The sequence below is a fragment of the Cydia amplana genome, chromosome 1 (genome assembly GCF_948474715.1).
Source record: "Cydia amplana chromosome 1, ilCydAmpl1.1, whole genome shotgun sequence".
Lineage (NCBI taxonomy): Eukaryota > Metazoa > Arthropoda > Insecta > Lepidoptera > Tortricidae > Cydia > Cydia amplana.
Window position 1 is genome coordinate 3,667,097 of NC_086069.1, and position 23,108 is coordinate 3,690,204.

Consider the following 23,108-nt stretch of genomic DNA (forward strand, 5'->3'; position numbering starts at 1 on the left):
CGTGCGTGTAAAATATTTCACGCCGGAGATATGCTAATGTTTTGATATTATTCAGTCAATGTAGATTATTCCGGGTTGTTTACATAACAATTAAACCCATTACCAGTAGGGTCGCGATAGTTCGGGGCAGACAGATCCGTACTAATATTATAAATGCGAAAGTGTCTGTCTGTCGGTTTGTTACCTCTTCACGAATAAACCGCTGAACGAATTTAGTTGTAATTGGGTATGGAGATAGTTTGAATCCTGGGGAAGGACATAGGGTAGTTTTTATCCCAGATATCACCATTTAAGGGGGTGGAAATTTGTATGGGAAATCGATAAAAAGCAGATTCGGTAAAAATAAGCTGCCCAAATTACTAACTCCACTCAGACGAGTTTTAGATAAAATATTTATAGGAATATCTTGTCATAATTTTCCCGCAGACAATAAAACCAAACGCTTTTTTATAGGGTAAATAGTTTATATTTGTTAAACGAATATAGAAATAAATATTTTATTAGAAAAAAAGAACGGTCCAAAACTACGACTGATTTTTTGCAAAGTTTCTCCAGTTGATTTACTAATTACTAGGCTACGAAATATATTTGCAGACGTAGGAGACATCCGTAACTTAAGTAGGGATTACCAGGATTCGGGCCCAAAACTATCAACTTCGTACAGTTCGTACACAGGATCACTAGCGACTAGTTAAAAAAAGCGGCCAAGTGCGAGTCGGACTCGCCCATGAAGGGTTCCGTATTTAGGCGATTTATGACGTATAAAAAAAACTACTTACTAGATCTCGTTCAAACCAATTTTCGGTGGAAGTTTACATGGTAATGTACATCATATATTTTTTTTAGTTTTATCATTCTCTTATTTTAGAAGTTACAGGGGGGGGGGGGGGGGACACACATTTTACCACTTTGGAAGTGTCTCTCGCGCAAACTATTCAGTTTAGAAAAAAATTATATTAGAAACCTCAATATCATTTTTGAAGACCTATCCATATATACCCCCCACACGTATGGGTTTGATGAAAAAAAAAATTTTGAGTTTCAGTTTCAGACACACAGACAGACAGACAGACTTGACGAATCTATAAGGGTTCCGTTTTTTGCCATTTGGCTACGGAACCCTAAAAAATGGTGTTGCGCAGAGATGACAACCCTAACCAGCACTCGCGCTAACTCCGATAACGGCAGATAGCGTTAGTTTAGGATTGTGTCACAGCGCGCTGATACCGCGTGCGTGCTACGGCAACTATAGTAATCGCAGTACCAAGTGGTGACTGAAGTTATAATGCCATCCCTTTCAATAGCGCTAGATCTGAACAAGCATGAAAGAAAAAGCAATATGACTTCAGTCGCCAATTAAGTAATGCGGCGCTACTTGTGTACGAGTATGTCACCGTAAAACCCCGTTTTAGTGAAAACGCGTTTTCCCTATTTATCGATGAAAACTATTTTTAAAGGATTTGTAAGTTAAAATTAGTTTTCACAAAGTTTCATCAATTCTTCAAACGTCATTACTTGCTCTTCATAATATTTTAATTACAAAATAAGGTACCGTTCAAATTTAGACCACACCAGCATTACTGCGGCGCGATGCGCGATGTATAAATGTTGTTGCCCGCAATTCACAAATTTGCAGCAACAATGCAGCCGGCAGTTATGTAACGCTCATGCAAAGAAGCCATAATGAGCTTGCTGTGAGACTAGGTCGACTAGTTTAATATTGTCTCATAATATTTATTAGGTAAACATCGAATCGATGGAAGAGATCGCTTTTTAGCGATAAGACCGCCTGTTGTTTAACCTCTTCTTTTCTGTATTATGTGTATTGTTTTCTGTGATGAGCTGTGCAATAAAGAGTATTTGTATTTGTAAACATGTTTACGTTACTCCAATCTTACTCTGATTTAATGTACTGTACATTTCCCAATCTAGTACACCGCATTTACTAAGAAGTGGAGCACTTCAGCTATTATCAAATTTGCAAGACGGACGTTCACTTGATACTCTCAGCACTCCAGTGGCTCCGTACAAAGCCTTGCTAAATACAGTACAATGGACAGGCACACCTGCACAATAGCATTTGTGGAACAGGCTACGGGGAAGGCTGGCTAAACCTATCATTGTACCTACACAACAGCACAGACAATTGGCTCTGTGAGCTGCAGAACTCATCTCTTGCTTCGCCATTTTGAAAAAATCCAAACTGAACCGACAAAATATTTCATAGAATTTACATGCGACGTACGTATTAATCGTATACAAATAAGAGAGTTCTTGCTCTCTGACGGTCTTCCCCGCAACACATTTAATATGCCGGTCTTGTCCAGATTTACCTTAAGATGTTAAGCATTTCATAGCATGGCCCCTCCCTCTTAGAAATAGGGCCAGTTCTGCTATTGTTAATAAATGCGTCCAGTCCTCCTGCGTTCGCCCTGCCCTCTCCTGTTAAGTCGATTACAACGTCATACTTAATTTAACGAGTTTTTTTCTTTTCAGCCCGAGAACACACATCACACCACGTCACGAGACTAAGGCATTCCAGACACCTCCAAGGGAACACACCTAATATATACACAGCATCCGTGAGTTACTTTTCCCACCGTGCGCAAAATCTCTCATTACCCTTCTTACACCCAACAAGCTTAATTGATAGAGATTTATATTTATTTACGCTTTTTTTATTTATGATGATAATAGATGTATTTCGCATGTTATGGTCATTCTTTAGTCTATATGTCAGTTTTTGAAAAATGTATTTTCATATTTCTTGAATATTTTAACGCTAGCGAGGATTTTACGTGAGTAAAACTGTATAATCATTGTTTAATCTTGTTATTAGCAATATAAATAGCAAGGATCTAATTAATCACGTATTCTTGTATTTTATAGTGACACGCTAACATGTATTTTAACACTTCCAATGCTAACCCTATATGTCTATTACACGCGTATGTATATAGTATTTAATTATCATTAGAGTATATAATATTACATTAACGGAAGCTCATTTTTCTGTCAACTCGTCTGTCTCGTCAACTGTCGTTCTATAAGACGTCAGCTTGCACACAGATTTATTCGCGAAAATATGAAAAATGTTAAATACAATGAACGATAAAGTTTTCTTTTTTTTAAATCTTAGACAATATTAGATAAAAAAGAGAAAAAGGGGTCTTAACTTTTTTCACTTTTGTGACCCTTTTTACATAGATTTTCTGACTAAACCATTTTGTATCCAACGTTGAGGACTTTTTTAAGTATGTATGTACTCTGACTCGTTCTGAGTTGAAATGACCCAACATTTTATAAAGTTAAAGGTAATTTCCTGGTCGTCTATATTATAATGGCTACTTCTCCATACTCAAAGTGAAAATTATATGTACGTAAAACGACTTTAAACTGAGCTTCTCAACTTAAAGCTACTTCCTCACGCCATAGCGAATCTCTCAAAGTTAGCTCTTATACATATAAAACTAACTCTCATCCCGTCAAACTGACTGAGAAAACTAGATCATAACTTTATAATTAATAAGAAAATCGACGACCACTTTTCCATACAAACACAGTCCACATTTTCCTCTCTGGATATTGACATTATGAGAAATAATTGTACACGATGTAAGTATATTATTACCGTAGCTATACTTCTTCGTTCTGTTTTTGGATTTATTATTAATTATAATTAATCATATCGTCATATATAATTAAACATAATATAATGTTAATAACATTTAGAGACGAAAAAAATTGTAAACATATTTTTATAAGCTACAAAAAAAGCTGTGCTTGATATATAGAGAGGAAAATGGAGACTAGTAAGGCGAAGCGGTTGACCATTTCCCTCTTAACTAGAGTTATTTTTGTAACAAAAAATGCCATGGTCGTTTTACTTTTCTAATTCAATTTAAGTTTCAAAGGCAACAAGCCTGTTGGCGGACGATAAAAGGCTGTTTCGATTAGCACCCATAATGAGAGTATTAAATGAAAAAGTCATTAATTTCGCCCCCAGAGACAAAAGTAACTCGTCCCTTTGGTACCAGTAATTCATCCATTATTCCGACAAAAGACTTAAATTGAGCCGTGGATAGTTAAAATTGTAGTAATAATAACTAATTGCCTTTAATGTCGTAATTTTACCTACTACGTTTTGGGTATAGTGTAATTATTGGGCGTTTATACTCGTAGAAAACACCTTTTACCTATATTCGAATTCACAACTTTGGGAACAAATCAAATTATTATTTTAAATATTTTGATTTGTGTTTTTAAAGTAGTCACACTACTATTGTATAAATTATAAACTGAAATATATGTCATAATTTAAGGAAAAGTGAAGAGCCCTCCAGTGGTGAAGGCCGGATTCGAATCTATTTCAGTTTATATTCGAATTTGTAAATTCTAAATTATATAATGGATGCATTAAAGGTATTAATTTTAATGTTTTTATTAACATGATTGAATTCCATGCTCACGCAACCGATGTCTATTGGATTACTCTATGCATTAAATAATTTACCCGTAACTTCGTTTGTGATCATATATATTATTTTGGTGTAAGTAATATAGTAATATACTATAGGTAAGCCAATCGGGTGACTTTTTGAGATGAATATTTTCACGCTCGGCTCATTTAAATAAAACAAAATCCAATTTTTTCTTGTATAACTTTGTTTTTTTTAGAAGTGGAGTATGTATCTGAAATATAAAAAGTTCAGTGTAAATACTATGGAGTAGGTACCCTGAAATGGTGGCACTAACGGTTTTTAATCCTTGTGAGCTTGTGGCTTTTTATCATGAAATTTATATTTCGACGGATTTTTTTGTCACTTATTTCCTTCTGAAGCAACAATAAACGTACCGTCCATCGCGCCATGATTATAGGTATGTGGCTTTCCATAGTGGGTCCTTATGCATATGGATCATAAGGACCCTTTTCTGATGGAAAGCCACATATGTCTAATATCATATGCCCTTTACTTTGTATCCTTTAAAAAGTCTTACTTTGATTTTCTGCCTGAAAGCTTGTACTTGCAATCCTGCAAGTTTAATCATAATACGTACACTCTAAAATAAACCGAGCGTAGAAAAATTCATTCAAAAAAATCAACCCTTTTAAAGTTCTCATATGACGTGTCGGGCTCTAACCACTTTCAGTTCGCCGGGACATCACCCAAACTGGCCGTGAAGGACAACCACAAACCCCTGTTCACCGAGTGCCTCACCTACCGACCCACCGTTCAGGAGGAGCAGCCGCAAGGGACCTATGTTTTTACGGTAAGATCATGGCAACAATAATCGAAATCAGGTTGCCCAAGCTGTTAGGGGTAACCATAATTTCATGTACACCGAGTGCACCTACCGACTCATCGTTCAGGAGGAGCAGCCGCAAGGGACCTATGTTTTTACGGCAAGATCATGGCACCAATAATCGAAATCAGGTTACTCAAGCTGTTAGGGGTAACCATAATTCGCTGTACACCGAGTGCACCTACCGAATCATCATTCAGGAGGAGCAGCCGCAAGGGACCTATGTTTTTATGATAAGATGTCATGTCATGGCACAAATAATCGAAATCAGGTTGCCCAAGCTGTTAGGGGTAACCATAATTCGCTGTACACCGAGTGCACATACCGACTCATCTTTCAAAAGGAGCAGTTTCTAGATCATGGCACCAATAATTGAAAACAGGTTGCCCAAGCTGCAAGGGGCAACCATATATTCACGCTTCGCTACGCAAATGAATCGCTTATTTTTTTATAATTAACAATTTTGAAGCACGTGGAAATTAAAATGCTCGATACTCGTGCCGCTATAATTATATTAGCCCCCCTAAACTCTGTAACCTTTACTGGGATTATAATTATAGAGCGAAAAGTGGGAGCAACATAATATCCATAAGTCCAGGTAAATGTATAATCGGCTATATTTAGATTCACCCACTTCAACGAAAATTAATTTACAAAATTTTAGATGGCTTTTATTAAGCACCCACGTACATATAAAAGGAAAATGGAGTGCTGCAAACTGAATTCATACACGAGTTCTATTTTCTTGTGAACAGTGCTAATATGAAATTACAGATTTTTTACCTAAAAACTATATTCCATTTTTTTCTGAGCGCATCAACTTATAAATAAATAAATATAGGACATTCTTATTCTTACACAGATTGACTAAGTCCCACAGTAAGCTCAAGAACTAAGGTACCCAGACAACGATATGTATAATAAACAAATACATAGAAATAAACACCCAAGACTCAGGAACAAATATCTGTGCTATCACACAACTAAATGCTATAATATGAGAAAGATAGTATGATTCTCTCCGTCTACATTTGAAATGAGAGTCCTTTGACAAACTATATACCCAATATTAATTGGATGGACTGTTTGCAGGTGCACGCTGAAGACCGGGATCCCCCTGAGATGGGAGGGACTGTCACGTACAAGTTCGTGTCCACTCAAGGCGAGAAGGAGCGGTTCCACGTCGACCCTGAGACTGGCAGAATCACTACAGCTGATGTCAGTATATTTTAATTTTAGTTATTATGGTACTTGTATGGTAAAAGTTTAAAGAACATTCTATGGAATATAATTTTTCATTTCTATCTTCAGCTACTTTTACTTATAATGTAGATAAAATTAATTTACTTTTGAAATTTATCTGTCTTCGATCTATTCTAATGAAATTCTTTCTCTAGAAAATTTAATATTACTCTTTTGTTAAATGTATTCAAGGGCAGAGGTAGGTGAAACATTAATATATTCTTTATTATGTCGGAATCTTTCAAATGTTTTACAAGTTCAAAATGGCGCAGGTTTTCGATCGAGATGAACCGTCCAGAGAGAAAGAAGCGTATATCACTGTGCGAGCGAGTGACAATGGGCAACCACAGTTAGACGACGCTTGCACCATCAAAATAGTCATCGAAGATACCAATGACAACCAGCCAGTGTTCGACAAAGTTGTACGTATTGCTCTTAAACATTTAGAAGTATGCTATAAAATCTAAAGGTGAAATCGCTAAGGTCTAATGCTAAAATTGTTTGCCATTCATTTAATGCAGCATTGTGCAGACAAGGAACCATTATGCCCATTTGAAAGTGTAAAGATGCTAGCACGCTAATACAGGCATTTTTAAAGTTTATAGGTCTTGCACTGCAGGAATGGATTGAACTAAACATTTTTTCCAAGTGATTATTTCATGTGACTAACCAATTACTTGTTAGCCCCAAACAGTTGCCCAGACTGTACTAACACTTGCCTGTTTTCCAAAGGTCTTCCGTGGAGATGTCTGGAAGGTTTGTCCAAATGAACAGAAATTACTGAGAGCGAGAGTTCCAAGCACAAACTGTTAATCTTTGACACTTGATTCTTGTATCATCATTTGTTACCATCGCTCATAGATTTAGTAAACTAATCTAATAGACTATTGAAATTACCTATGACTTTTCTATGTTGTTTTGGTAACATATGACCTGTGAAATGGATTTGAAAATTATCTTTTCTACTTGCATGTGGCTGCATGTTGATTTAGGACCATAAGCCGCTCAAGGCGATTTTGGTAATCATTTTGTGTTTAGTGTGTTTATATACACTTTCTTTGCACATTTGTAGTTGATGTGTTTTCTTTAGCTAGGCTGCTCTTTCCCCCTAGACGCATTTTATCACACTGCACGATTATTATTATTTTGGATAAAAGAAACTTTCTCTAAGCTTCGGGCATGCTTCGCGTAGAACATGTCTAAGTGAAAAGTACCTTACACTGTGTGGACATTTGCACAGTTTGAACTTAGTTAAGTTTCACTGCGATTATGAAAATTTCTTGAAACAAAAACGCGGTATGTTGGATTGATTGTCGAGTTGTAATGTATTAGTGTGGATCTGATGTTAACATGTTTTTCTATGTACAGTCATATTCGGAATCCGTGCCTCAAGACCTGCCGAGCGGGCGCGAGGTGATGAGGATATCAGCGACAGACATCGACGACGGGAACAACTCCATCGTCCACTACAGCCTCGACACCAACTCGCCGGACCAAGCTTATTTCTATATAGACCCCGACAACGGAGTCATATTCTTAAATAAAACTATTGATGTAAGTATTGTTAATTTTAGATTGAAGATTTACCCGATAAAGTCCCAATTTTACAGTGAGCTGCAAAATTGCATGAACACATTATGAATGGAATTCATCCGTAAAGGAGCCATGCACTTATTCAGCTGGGTGTATAAGATATTATCACAAAGTCATAGGGAATTAAATACGAACGTTATTATCTACATTGCGGCATATATGTCGGCGATATTTTGAGCATTTTTATTATTATAAATCCAACTAGATTTTTAACGATAAGTAATTTTTGTAAAACATAATTATGCTTTCATAACAATCGTGCCTAGTGTACCTCAAAAGGTGTTTTCATTAATAATAACAAATTTTATACTGAATTAAGCTTTTGTTGCGAGAAATTAAAAAAATGTTATTTTTCACATTGGAAAAACTTAAACCCATCTGATACACTCGTAATTTAAGAATATAAATCTACATCGCGCGAAAATAAATATTCAATTTCAAGTTGAGACACCGGCAATAATTCAAAACTTGTCCCAACAGAAAGTGCCTGGCTACAAATTCAAGTTGAGCGCAATAGTGAAGGACATGGGCGACCCGCCGCAGCAGAGCTCCATAACTTTGGACATCCAAGTGGTGGAGTCTAACAAGAAAAGTCCTTCCTTCATAGAAGTTCCAGATGGGCCGATAAGATTAAAAGAAAATTATGCGGATTTCAATGCGCATATAGCTACAGTTAGAGCAGTGTAAGTATTTTATTGTAGTTTTATTTGGGTATTGATTCGTGTTGTAGTTTTTGTACAAGTTATTGCGTTTTATACTAATTTCGTGTCGTAACGGTTAATTATATTCAAAAGTACACGGGTAAAATAATACTTGAAAATGTAATGCTGGTTTACTACATACATATACAAGAATAACGACTATGTAATTATGCTGGAACGCATTACGCAATGATGTTATTATTAAATACAAACTAAGCATGTAATAACCAATTTATATGATTATACATGAATTAGTAATGCTAGAGCACTTGTAACTAAATAATGTTATATTTGAAAGATTTATGTTACATGTTTTGTAGCCTCAAATGAACTTGGAAAAGATTTTTACACGGAATCATGTTAATCTTCAGCCATTTTGCGTTAACTTTAAAATACGACCCCTCAACTCGAGTCTCCATAGACAATTATTAGACATCCACAATAGACGTAGCATCCACTAATGGACTGGATGTAAACCAGATGTCGCGCTCTCCGCCATGAATACAAACACCTTAATGTGTTGTGGCTGCCCTGAACACGGTTTTGAATAACCTCCATATTTCGCCCTCCCAATTATAAGTCCTTTGTCAATGATAATAACTAAGGATGTTAGTGCACGTATTTAGTTGTGAATTTGTTGAACGATGTGAGATTTTGTTGGTCAAGATGCAGATGCAGATGTCTGCTGAAGTAGGGTGGTATTATATTTAACCTGAATATTTATATATTTATATATTTTTGTATATTATTATTATTATTATTTTGTATTATTTTTATATATTTTTGTTGTGATTTAAGATGGGAAAAGCTTTTTTGTATATATAAATAATATGGCTTAGGTATTTCATTTGACAGTGATACTTGCGAACGATGGGTTTCCATTCAATTATCAATAATAATTTTGAATGTTTTTTGTTTGCAGTTCAAATATCCCCGAAGAGAAGAAACTTCTGTTCGAACTTGTGATGGGTCAGACTGAACAGACGAACAAATGGCACACATTCGTATTAGAGTCTGAAGCCGACACAGCTTATATTAAGCTGGGGAACCATTTAGACTTCGAAAAAATTACAGATTATACTTTAACAGTGAGAGTACAGGTAAATATTGGTGAACTTCAGAATTTGAAACCTATGCACATAAAGTGTTAATATTGTGTAGTTTCATAAGAAGAAATAATCCAAATATTTTTTCTTTTTTTTTCTTTCCAGAATAATTATAACTTAGCGGCAGAAACTATAATTCAAATAGAAGTAGAAGATGTAAACGATAACATTCCTATATTCAGTGAAGTAAGATCAGGCAGTGTTCTAGAAAACGAACCTCCAGGCACACCTGTCATGCAAGTCAGAGCTTTTGACGCTGACGGAACTTCAGCAAACAATCAAGTGACTTACGAACTTGCTGATCCTTCAGACCCTTTCTCCATCGACAGTATCACTGGCAACATCACCACACTTAAAGAGTTCGATAGAGAAGAACAAACATACTACAATATCAAAATTATTGCCACTGACAATTCTGAATCTGCTCTGATTCCTGGGAAACACAATTCAGGCCAACAAGTGTTTAGGATAGAGATAGCTGATAAAAACGACAATCCGCCTCATTTTACACAGGATACTTATATTGCTGAGTCGATAGCAGAAAACGCTAATATTAACGTGTTGGTGACACAAGTTTTGACCGTGGACAAAGATTCAGGTGTGTTTTAGACAGTTTTCTTCTCATAATATCTACAAATGTCTTTGATAAGTAACCTGTTTTTTTTTGTTTGGACAAAGTATTAACTTAGTCTTTTTACTTTCAGCTTCCAATGTCTCCTTTAGCATCGTCGCCGGCAACACCTACGACGCTTTTGTGATCAGCCCCATCACAGGCGAAATAAGAGTGAACAACAAACTCGACTACGAAAACATTACCAGCTACAGTCTTGATGTCCGCGCTTTTGACGGCCTGTACGAAGACTACGCGAAAGTTATTATCAATATCGAAAACTTGAACGACAACCCGCCTATATTCGTAGCCAATTATTCCAAGACCATTGAAGAAGAGAAGTTATATGAAGGTTGTATGGTTAAGGTTAGTAACTTAGTATTAGTATCATTGGCCTTGACGTCAATGATTTGAGCAGTCGTAACGATTCAAGAGTGCGGAACCTTTTTAGATGACTCGTTAGTTGGATAGGAGAGCGGCAGCCGCGATCGCAATAATAATATATTTAGTACAGAAATACCCAATTAGGAGCAATATTATTAGTCATACATCATGACTGTAATTAATGTAATATTTATCCCACAGGTTGAAGCATACGATCCAGATATCAAAGACCGTAATGCTCCGCAAAACATACATTATTCTTTAGTAAAACACGAACAAAAGGAGTTTCTCAAAATCGACGATGATGGATGCCTTCGACTGACGAAGCCTTTGGACCGGGACCCCCCCACCGGGTATTCAACCTGGCAGGTCCTCATAGTGGCCGCTGATCAAGGTGGCAAACTCGGTTCAGACAGCTTGAGATCGACCACAGAAGTCATTCTGCAGTTGACGGACATCAACGACAACGCACCCTTCCTGACTAATGTAAGTACAAACAATCATTTAATTACCTACTCAAAATCAACAACATTTATAAGATAAAGGAAACATCCTATATTAATCCGACGAAAGAACGAAACTAATTGATCCATCAATATCGGCATTCAATCCGCTTTACCTCTTATTCGCTAAAGAACATGAAACTTCACTCGTTCAACCCGCTTTATAGACAATTTTAAAAGAATTGCTATCAATAAATTTCAATGGAGCCATCAGGACTGAACCCTCTTGCGGAAGGTACCTACATTTAGCCAGGTTTACGAGAGCACTGTAAAAATAATAGGCAATGAGCTATTTCTTAGTGTTGAATTGGTACTAGTCCTTGCAGTCCCACTAAGAATTCGCATTTTATGCTTCTCGATTGAAGATCTTAAAACAAAGAAGTTAAGATTGCAGTTCGTTTGGGGATTTTGGTCAGCATTTAGGTCACGTTTGTTTGAACAGTCACCCGGCTTACCTGTACTATAAAACAAAAGAGACAAAACCTCGACCTCAAGTCATTGTACACCGTTCCTTGCGCTTTCAAATTCTCGGGTTTCACGATTAAGAGCGATTGTGCCAGCGTTGTTGGGGCCTGTCAATTTTTTATGCAAATTTACCCGTCGATAGGGATTTGGTTTCACGCTTCCGTAAGGTCGACTTAACGGTATTTTGGACGCTTTATTTCATCCGGGGATAAAGAAGGAAAAGTCCGTTTTCCTTATTCCTTGGAGGTTTTGTCCGAAAACCATAAAAAAATTGAAACAACCAAACCTTATTCATTTCGCAATTTGAAATCAATAAATGATTACGAAATTTAATTTTCGTTTACCAAAATACGCATTGAGTCAAAAGCGAGCATACTTAGCTTTGTAAAATGTCGTATGTGTGTATGTTTTTGAGGGCCTTTAGGTTGTTTTGTGGGGCAAAATCTCCTGAACTGAATAGTCGATTAGGAGCGTTATCAGGTTCACGCACTAACGAAGCCGAATCAGTGTAGTTTCGCGAGTTCCCCTAATATCCGGGCTAAATTTTAACCAACGTGTTATGCTGTTTCGAAATGATTTATGGGCCAAAATTCGCAATAGTTTCCGGAATAGACTTGAAGGTGGAACGTTCGGCTTGTGAAACACATTGCTTCTGGTGATATTGCAGTTATAACATTGTTGAGTTCGAGATACAAAAGCTCAAAAGACATTTGAAAAATATTTTTTGACCAAGAAAACTTAAGTGAAAATTTCAAAACAAGTGATACAGGTTTCTGTTTATTTATTGAAGGTCTAAACTAATATTTTTAACCTAGTCATCAAGCCTCCGCCACTGGAGGGCTTGGTAACTTTTTCTTTAGTATATGACTTCTATGAGTTTATACAGTGTGGAAAGATAAGTCGGGCCCTGGAGGGAAACTACCTTAAATCCTTAAGCTGGCTCATTTTACTTAAAGGAGACATTCCTTTATTTTTAAAAAGAAATAAAACTGCATTCAAAGATTTTCTAAAACTCGCTTGCCTCGCCCGGGACTCGAACCGACTAAAAATTCCAAAAAATAAAAACTCGCAATTTTATTCTACTAGTCGATACAGTTAATGTTAATGATAACATTTCTCCAAGAAACATTAGGTCTCAAACTCGTCTGTCGTACAAAATATCCATAAAATGTAATATTTAGTACTCAAGATTTTTTTTAGACAAGCCAAATCGAAGAAAAAAAGAAAAATACTTTGAATGCAGTTTTGTTTCTTTTTAAAAATAAAGGAATGTCTCCATTAAGTAAAATGAGCCAGCTTAAGGATTTAAGGTAGTTTCCCTCCAGGGCCCGACTTATCTTTCCACACTGTATATGGGGTTCCGATTTACTTATCAATCTTGTTATAAAAGCCAATTTATTTCTTTTCGTTCCGATCCAGCCAATATAAGTCACTATTATGTGCGACACGATATAGATTCATAATTTAACATCATGTCTGTGTGTCTGTCCATCGGTAAATCCCTGTGACGAGGGTAGGAAAATGGAAAATTTGGTGTTGACACACTATATATTGCATTTGACGTTAAAATATGTTATTGACATGTTCGCTTGATATTGTTTTGATACAAAATACTTTAAATAACAATGCGCTTGTTATTAGATGACTAGTTTTTACGTTAGGGTCGTGGCGCCATCTCTTGCGAGCGCAAAATTATGGCGCTTGTGACTGTGACAGGACCTTTACCTAAATTATTGGGAAATGTGTACCTATTGCTCCTTTCGTCGAAGAGGTAGTTGTGAATTCGAAGATGAACATTCGACTTAACTTCATTCTCTACCACTACAGCGTTAATATAGATCTATAGATACCTATGCATGTCTGTTACCCGTTTCCAGATCGAAATAGGCTTTAATATACTTGATAATACTGCTTAATTTGCATGAACACGTCTCAAATACGCGAAGCGACGTCTTATAAAGCCATGAAACGCGAAAATTGACGAAAATCACCTTCAATATCAATTGAGCTCGTGCTGTCTAGGCGATATTGTCAGAGTAGATTTAAATGTACAGAGTAGTCCATCTTTACGAGTCCAAACTCGCCGCCCAAAAGCGACCCACATTCAATCGATGTTACGCTCTCATTTTAAAACATGCTGAAATATCATGAAACTTAGCATAAACATTTAACCTTTTAACCGCCAGCAATTTTTGATCGAGCGTGCTCGTGTCGCCACCGACAGTAATTGTACCACGCAGAGTAAGGTTGGCATAGTTACGGGAGTTATAAATGTGCTGTAAAAACCAAATCAGATCTTTGTCTTATTTATCAGACTGTGGCGAAATGAGCTGGATATATAATGTTTTATACAGAAAGAGGCCACAGCTCTCCAGCTCCTCTCGTTGTCAAGCATCGCCCATACAACGCTTGGCAGCGAGAGGTCGGCTCCCACATCTTGGCGTAATACGGCTCGGCTCAGTTCCCAGGCGGGGCATTCTTCAAGCGTGTGGCGCACTGAATCTACTTGTGCGCCGCACTCGTAACACGCTGGAGAGTGGTTGTTTCACCTAAATACGATGGTGATCGATCAATTATCAGTTACTGAGTGTGCAGGATTAGTCCTGCTCACGTCTCATGAATCACCCTGTATATCAGACTGGCGGTTAAAGGGTTAATGTCTGGTTTTAGTTGTTTTTGCAAAAAATTGTAATACAAAGAAAATAGAGCGGAGAATTTATATGTATAACATCCAAACATAGACCCCATGCTACGGGCCGAGCTCAAATTACAACTCATAGTGTAAGTAACAGGAATACTAATTTGAACGTACACTTTGTCATCAAAATTAATTTATCATTTGCGGGCATTTCGCTCATACTTGTAGTGTACTATGTATTAACACGAGTGAGAGGCACGGGCGAATGAGAACAAAATAACATTAGTTAAATATCAATCTGATAAGTTTAAATTGGCCTCAGGGTAGAAACCTGGAGTAGTGTGGACGATCTGTCGTTTCGTCCAAGAATTGAGCCGTAGAACGTGAATACTGACATATTTGAAAGTATATTACTCTCCCTGTCTCTTGACTGTGATATTTCGATATCGCGGGAACAAATCATCGGCGACACTGACGTGATTTGCCTTCGTAAAGTTAAAGCGAGTATTCCGGGAAATGGGGGTTTGATAACGAACGACATTCATACCGCTGGTGGCTAATATCTATTGTTAGGCAACAAGATCAATTCTAGGAAAATGTAATATTGTAGTTAAGGGCTGGCGGCCTAGCCAAGGTGACGATCGCTATCGCTTCGCCATCGCATCGCTTTGTGTCTCTCTATCACTCTTCCATATTAGTCTGACATGCGAGTACAAGTACATGCGGCCCACACCAATTTTGGTGTCTAGCCATAGTAGTTGCCGCGCCGCGCACCGCTACGGAAAGGACGCCTTCTCGCGCTTGCGCCACCTAGCGGTTATATCTGTCGTAATAAACGCGTTTTTTTAGAGAGTGAATCTTCTGTACCTAATAGTACTATTATTTATTCTGTCTCAAGGGCTAAAACACCTGTGTTTGGCCAACAGTTTGGCACTGACACAAACGCTATCGAGAACGTAAACTTTCTATGCATGTCGCTCGTACTCGAATATTAGTGTGAGCGAGATGTATAGCAAGTAAATTACGTAGACGGTAGCGTATATGACAGTTTTGACACTGTCAGTGACTCATGGTACGGGCTCTGACCTAACCTAGACAATATCATACCTACATAAAAAAAAGCTTACTTTCAAAAGCTTGCTTGAACTAGCTATTCATTTTTAATGTGCATTTGTTAGTTCCCTATTACCGAATTTCGTTTTCAAATTGAACATGACGCAATTGCTTAAGAAAACGGCAATAAGGTCTATTTATCACGACATTTATATTAAATTTCCCTCAATTTAAATATTTTAAACTAGAATAGTATACCTCCGCGATGCGATACGTATTAGTAAAGTATACAGTTTCGGACAATTCCGCTTCGTATATCGCCGCTTGTCGTCCCACTGATATTGTAATTTCCATACAAAGTGCTCGGCTGTTTACTGGTGTACACTTTGTTCGGATTATATGTACCTATTCTGTGTCAAGATGGTATCAGCTAGGGTTAACTAATGGGCTGGTTGGATCAAGCTGCTGCGGTAGATGAATGATGAATTTTAGTTTATTTCGAGTTAGAAGGGAATTTTCGGTTTTTGGGTGATTTAGTTGTTGTGTAGGTATGTGTAGAATAGTGTAGATCGTTTTGCCAGTTCTCTAATTGACAGCAGAAATGTGTCTATAAGTAGGTACCTTAAATTCGGGTTACTTTAGCCCTGGAGGATGACTTTAGCCATTATTGAGATTTACTCGGTCTAGATTATATTATTGCACTATAATTATGGAAATATGCCATGAGGTTGGTTTTAGCTAACCTTTGACGTTATTATGTTTTTTATTAGACCCTTATAAACGAGTTTTCATGTGGGTCAAAGTTACTCTCCATTGGGTCAAAGTAACCCGAGTTTACGGTACTTATAGTTTGTCCTTTGTAGCATCCACCCGATTCTATTCAAATGTATGTTTTTATGGAGCTCTGCAACATTTAAAATTTTAAGGCTTCATCTTCTATTGGCTGTGCGTTGTCTTATATTTGTAGATGATTTCTCTTTGTTAGACTTAGAAATACAAACAACACGGGTTTATACCATGTGTCTGGTGAAATTAGGAAGTTATTCGTAATACAATGGCGCACGTACAATGTACACGTACAGTCGCTAGGGTATCATTTGACTTACCTATAGTTAGTTTAATAGGTTCGTACTCAGGGGCACTATAATATCATGTTTACTTAATAACAGGTCAAGGAAGTTGCAATGTAACTGAAACACCATGTGTTTAGTTTCGGGTGAAATGCAAGCCCTTTGGGGTGAAATATTACCCCCATACAAATACATGTTTTCGGGCCTGAACTAGGTTTTCATAGTAGGTTATATTTTATAATTACTTAGTGATTAACATAATTCGAAGTTTAGTCTCAAATATTATGTATAATTTGGTTAAATCGGCTTAGTCGAGCCTTGTCTACGCACAATTTAAGCTTATTATCTGTAACAGTAGCTCGCCAAATAATAGAGTCAGACCAAGAAAAGTCTGCAGCGGATTTGATAGCCCTCGCAGTGCCAGTGTTATTTTAAACGTCAAACTTCTATGAAATTATGACGTGTAAATAACACTTGCACTGCGTGGGCTATCAAATCCGCTGCAGACTTTTCTTGGTCTGACTCTAGTAGTTTTACTCATTCCTATATAAAAGATAAAACGTATATAATTCATGCAGCCAACATCTTAATATTACATTGTTTACGCCAACTTGCACCTTATTTTAACCGTATTAAAGCGAAAACTGTTACATATTTAAGAGGGCACAAGGCAAAGGAAGGCTCATAAAAACCTTTTTACCAGATTATGATACCCAACATGCCACTAGCGACCATTTCAGCAAAATGGCGTTACATAAATTCAGACGGAGAGGGTAGAACTAAAGCACTACAAGATTCCCATTAGCTCTGATTTCCCTGTTGAACATAATTTCCATTTTATCAAGCGTCGCCTTGGGCATTACCCAGTTGTCACCTTATTCCGCCAATACACCTAACACAGATATTCTTAATAAAACAGATATGTCATTCTCAGGAAATTAAATTCTCGGACTATCATTTGTTATTTTGTCCCACCATATCGCAAGCACAGATCTGCAATGTACAAGATTGCTTGTCAAATATCAAAAGTGCGACCAAAATCAGAATGATGTGAAGTGTCATAGGAAGTATTGAATTATTAGTATCGCTATACAGCGAGGAAACGCGGCCAGCCTTCTGGGCACCCTGCCCTCCCTGGCGATTTAGGGCAATTTTTTTACTTGTAGCATAGTGTAGTAGGTTTAGTACTTAAGTGTTATTATGTTGTTTTTTTTTTTTGTTTTTTTATTCAGAAATAATATAATAAGTATAATAAAAATATCTCCTGAATACAGCGTTTCGTATTTTCCAGTACGCTAACCTTAACATTTTGGTAAATTCAAGCGGCCGCTGTGAGGCTCAAAAGTGGTCAGGTTTTTTCATACGTAGACTGCCTCTTTCACACACGTGAAATGTTCATTAACATAATGACTTCCCGTTTGCACAATTATCTTTAAGCGTAGCGTCATTCTAGATCTGTGGTCGTAAGTGACATTCGAAAACTCATTTTCAATGTCATTTGTGGTTGACATTTGATTTCGATTCCTGAAAGTGATTTCGGTATTTTTTTTTACTGGTAGTGCAAGAATAATTACGACAATATTATTTAAAAGCTCATAATAATGTATCCACTGAAAATCGTAGTGAAGTATAAAAACGTATACTTAATATAGGTATATTAGGTACTTATTATTTGCAAAACTTGCTGAGAGGACCTTTTAGTTATCTCTATATTCTGTTCTAGATTCAAGCATAATGTACCTAAGTTGATTCTGATAATCGTTGGTATTAAAAACTTTCTAACACAAGAACACAACTAGCGTGTTCCTGGCAGTGAATGTGTTAAGTTTGAGAATGGTGTATCTAATAATATTATAATATCTAAGTAATCTGCGCCTATATGTTTCGATTTCTTATTTGAAGCAATCTCCAACCGGACCCTAATATGGGAAGGGTAGCTTAATTTCCATTCCCGCGCCCTAAATGGAATACATTTAAATAGAACACGGAATTTCAGTACAAAGAAAACATACAATATTTTCTTTATTTTTTAATACATGTTTGTTCAACCGAATACAGCGGTGATGGCAAAAATTTTGTTTACGATTTGCCGTTACTGTCTGATTACGTATTTATAACAGAGTAAGTATTTTCTATCTAAAATATTGAGAGTGAACAAAATAGTCTGTAGCCTTTAGGTTCGTGTCGTTAATTTCTAATAACAATAAGAACTACCTTAGAATATCTGTATAAACGACAAAACAATTATACCATACGAACAAATAGATAAATAGCATTCCAGGTTGTAGGCAGTACACTTTTTTCGTGCCATATACAATTTCTAGTTGCGAAAACTAAAACAGTCGCCATCAGATCAGATATGTCAGAGCGGCTGAGATGCTCAAAATATCTGAACACGCACTTAACGCCTTGACAACAGAGAAGCGTTCAGATAATTGTGAGCACCATGGCCGCTCCGATATACCTGATGACGACTGTACCAGAAATAGTTACATGATACGTCATGTCAAATTTCATGTTACATCAGAATGTCGTTTTTAAAATGAGAGCGTAACCTCGATTGTAAGGCGGCGGCTAGGTTCGCACTCTTAATACGCAGTCGGCAGCAATAGTTCCTAAGCGGGCGACGTGTTCAAAATGATCTTGACGAGGCTTTATTGTTAAGAGAATAAGAGCGCGTCAAGGTAATATTGAACACCTCGCTCGCTAAGCAACTTCTGCTGCTGACTGTACATTATAAATATGATAAGTACCTAGTCCCATGCCCCCTCTAGTTAATGCACCAACACGAAGACAAGATTATTAGGTTAAAACCGCAGCTTACCCTCGGAGTACGCGTGGATAAAGATTCCCTTTTAGCGATAATCTACTCTTTATTGGTCGATTTAATTGTCCGTACTATCACTACATAGTATAAAACAGTCGCTTCCTGCTGTCTGTCTGTCCCTATGTACTTATGCTAAGAAGAGTGATTCAAGAGGTAGGTTTATGTATAATTTGTTAATACGTGCGAAGCCGGGGCTGGTCGCTAGTCAAAGTATAAAATAATCATGAAAACATTGCGATAACCTGCTTGATAAGCGTTTATTGCGATTTAAAAAAGAACGTATTATTTTCCATTAAGGTGACAGTCCATTTCCAACCGCAGCTGCACTACTGTCCATTTTACTATGGAAATTGACAGTAACAGCGACGCGTTCAGTACCAGTAGTGCAACCGGTCAGAAATGGAATGTTACCCTTACAAGTACATCCGCCAATGTTTATTCGAGTAGGTACCTTCTCGTATATTCGAGTGATCGAGAGGCATAGGTACAGTCGCCATCAGATATATCGGAGCGGCCAAGGTGGTCAAATATATCTGAGCACTCTAGCGCCTTGTCAATAGAGGCGTGTTCAGATATTTGTGAGCACCTTGGACGCTCCGATATATCCGGTGGCGACTGTACATGTACAACGAAATCTTGATTTTCAATGTCCGCGGTAAGCGCTCCGAGCATTGATATAGTATAAAGAACTGGATACCCAATCAGCCGCCAAAAATGGCCCCACAAAAGTGATGTCAAAACAGATCATGCATTACTTTTTTGTTTAGTCTTGTTTGAAACGCTCAAATGTGAAGTTGTCAACAATTACGAAATGTGCCGTTAAAATATGTAAAAATAACAATGATAAAACAAGGAAAAAGGATGGAATGTATTTCTTTCGGTTAGTTCTTTGGATAGCATTACATAATTTATGTAATCTGGTGGTAATTTTATGGTTTTGAATAAATTAATTTGTTAGTACCAAAGAAGGGATGTTAAGGAACAAAAATCTAATGAGTCGATGTGAGGTCAATATTTTTTTATATTTTTATATGGAATTCATAAGAAATAATATTATGTTTAAATTCAAGATTTTCAAGAAAACCTATGCGACGTGCAAAGTGGACTGCTATTTAATTATAGCAAGAGATAGGGGTGATGCAGTTTTAAACAAGGCAAAACGGCACTTGTGTGTTCGGCCCATTTCCCTGTTTCCGACATATACACCACCAATAAGGGCTTATATCGACTAACTGTAAATGCTAAACCTGTCGGAACACAGTGACAACCACAGGATTTTTTTTATAAAGTATAGGTAGATTTTATAAAAAAAATCCAATCAGTATCTAAATGCCCCCGTGCACCCGCGCTATGAGTAAATGTAGATCTTAAATACACAGTTATTTAATAAGTAGAATTTATTTCAAGGAAATTAGTATTTAAAGACGTATACTTACGGCTTTTACCCAAAGGGGGTCCATTCAAAAATTAATCTAGATTAAATTTTAATCAATTATAACTATTTTGGTAAATTAATTAATCTAATTATGTTAAATTAACTACTTATTGAATGTTACGTAACTATTTATCTATATCATATTGCAATGTATTTATTTTTTCGCATGGACAAATAAAGCTTTATTTATTATACTTACGAATTAAAAATTTAATTTGTTTGAATTTGAACCACGAATTAATTTTATTTGAGCTCCCAATTAAATTAAATTTGTTTTATTTATTACTTCAATTGGTTTTCCTGTACAGTAATACATATTAAAGTGTACCAAAGTGACTCCATTCGTTCATTATTCTCGTTTGACGTTGTTTGACGTAAATACGTTACGTTTAGTGCCATCGGACTAAATTTTTTAACAGTGTTGGTACTTATGTTTGCAAATTTGACACTTAATGCTTACGACATTAAGCTCTTTTCTGTACGAAACATTTATCTTGACTCAAAATTTACGTAAGCGTTTTTATCATCAATGCAAATGGTGCGAAACGTCATTGGGATCCACATTTCTTGACGTTTTTGTTCTGCTTTGTGTGTCTATTTCTTTTATATTAAGTCAGTGGCTCCGAGTTTAAAATTATATTTTAAAAGCCTATTTAAATACTTCTTCTACAAAACTTCTGAACTAAAGTGTTCCATTTCAGATGAACCAACTTAACTTACTAGGTCTCAAATCATAGGGATATTACAGCCAAGTGTAAAAATATGTGTGCATATAACTTCTCAAAAAACATGTCCCATAGTTCTTAACGCGCTGACATAAGAGCTATGGGACATATTTTTGAGTGTGACGTACGCACCCATATTATTACACTTGACTGTATACCTACGTAGTGATCAAATTATACTATAAACAAGCTCAAAAGCGAGTACCAAACGATTTTTAAACAGATAATTTTCCTGTAGGTACATAAATTCCACTTTTAACTCTGCTTTCGACGAATCAGATGTTGTTTCGTTTGATTTTCTCGTTGAAATTGCGAGGGATAAAAGAAATCGGCGATTTGATCGATTCGGTCAATTGATGAATGGGTCGAATATATGTACATTTACCCTTACTATAGGTACAGGATGGAAAAAATAATGGGCCCTGGAGGGAAAGTGTCTTAAAACCTTAAGTTAGCTAATTTTACCCAAAGGAAACATTATTTTATTTTAAAAAGAAACATAATTGCATTCATCGTTTTTTTAATTCGCTTAGCTCGTCCGGGAATCGTGAACCGACTAAAACGAGAGCACAATTTCGATTGTATGGGATCGGTTTTGTGTGAGATTTTACTAAATTGTTTCTGCCATTTCAGACGGAGCCCGTAATCTGGTACGAGAACGAGCCGCCAGGTGAGGTGGTCACCCTGACGGCGAAAGACTACGACTCTAAGGAAAACGGACCCCCGTTTACCTTCGCACTAAACGATTCCGCCTCTTCGTTGGATATTCGCTCGAAATTCCAGATTCAAGGTAAGTTTTAGCGTCCACACTGGTAATTGACAACAGTTTTGAATAATTCGCGGTTAGTTTCACTAGACTTATATCGTCCGGGATATTATGAACCGTGATTCCTTTTGGTATTGTTATCTAGCTCCCTATATTTTGACGCAGTTACATGCATCTTGTTCACGGGTAACTGAAGATAGCGGGTGGGTGTCAAAGTTGTGTAGACAATACAAAAGGCAATAACGCGTTCGCGTTCATATCCCGGTCGATATAAGTCTAATTGACAACTAGTAATCATTATAAGATACCTATAAAGTCTACCGATGCTGAGTTGAAAGTGTGGCCTGTTGTGTATTTAGTAAACGCCACACGTCTTTGAATGCCAAGTGATGACGTCATATACGTTAGTTTTTCCAAAGTTATAAATATGTACTTCACTTCGAACCTGAGGGTAATTATCACCATGGGTTGGTAATATTTAAACATACCAAATAACAGTAAACGCTTAATTACGATTTACTGCGACTTCTAAAGAAACATGTCTATGTCCACGAAAGTGTTTTTCAGCACACACTAAATATTGACCTCTCCGCGCTTACAAAAATCACATTGAACTTATAAAACTGAACCAGTAAGTAATGTCTAAAAGTTTCTAGAGAAACCTTATAAATTTGTATGGCTCAACA

General features: G+C 36.7%; 1 protein-coding gene across 1 annotated transcript in view; it reads left to right on the top strand.

Moving 5' to 3' along the window:
• The window catches only part of LOC134662137 (DE-cadherin), a 325,027-nt gene that overhangs the window by 254,265 nt on the left and 47,654 nt on the right, over positions 1-23,108 (top strand). The window contains exons 2-12 of the mRNA XM_063518410.1: positions 2,497-2,582; positions 5,152-5,271; positions 6,397-6,522; positions 6,819-6,968; positions 7,915-8,100; positions 8,620-8,822; positions 9,763-9,940; positions 10,052-10,544; positions 10,651-10,922; positions 11,142-11,426; positions 22,290-22,446. Of these exons, the coding sequence (XP_063374480.1) occupies positions 2,497-2,582; positions 5,152-5,271; positions 6,397-6,522; positions 6,819-6,968; positions 7,915-8,100; positions 8,620-8,822; positions 9,763-9,940; positions 10,052-10,544; positions 10,651-10,922; positions 11,142-11,426; positions 22,290-22,446 (2,256 nt within the window). The remainder of the gene's footprint in view (positions 1-2,496; positions 2,583-5,151; positions 5,272-6,396; positions 6,523-6,818; positions 6,969-7,914; positions 8,101-8,619; positions 8,823-9,762; positions 9,941-10,051; positions 10,545-10,650; positions 10,923-11,141; positions 11,427-22,289; positions 22,447-23,108) is intronic.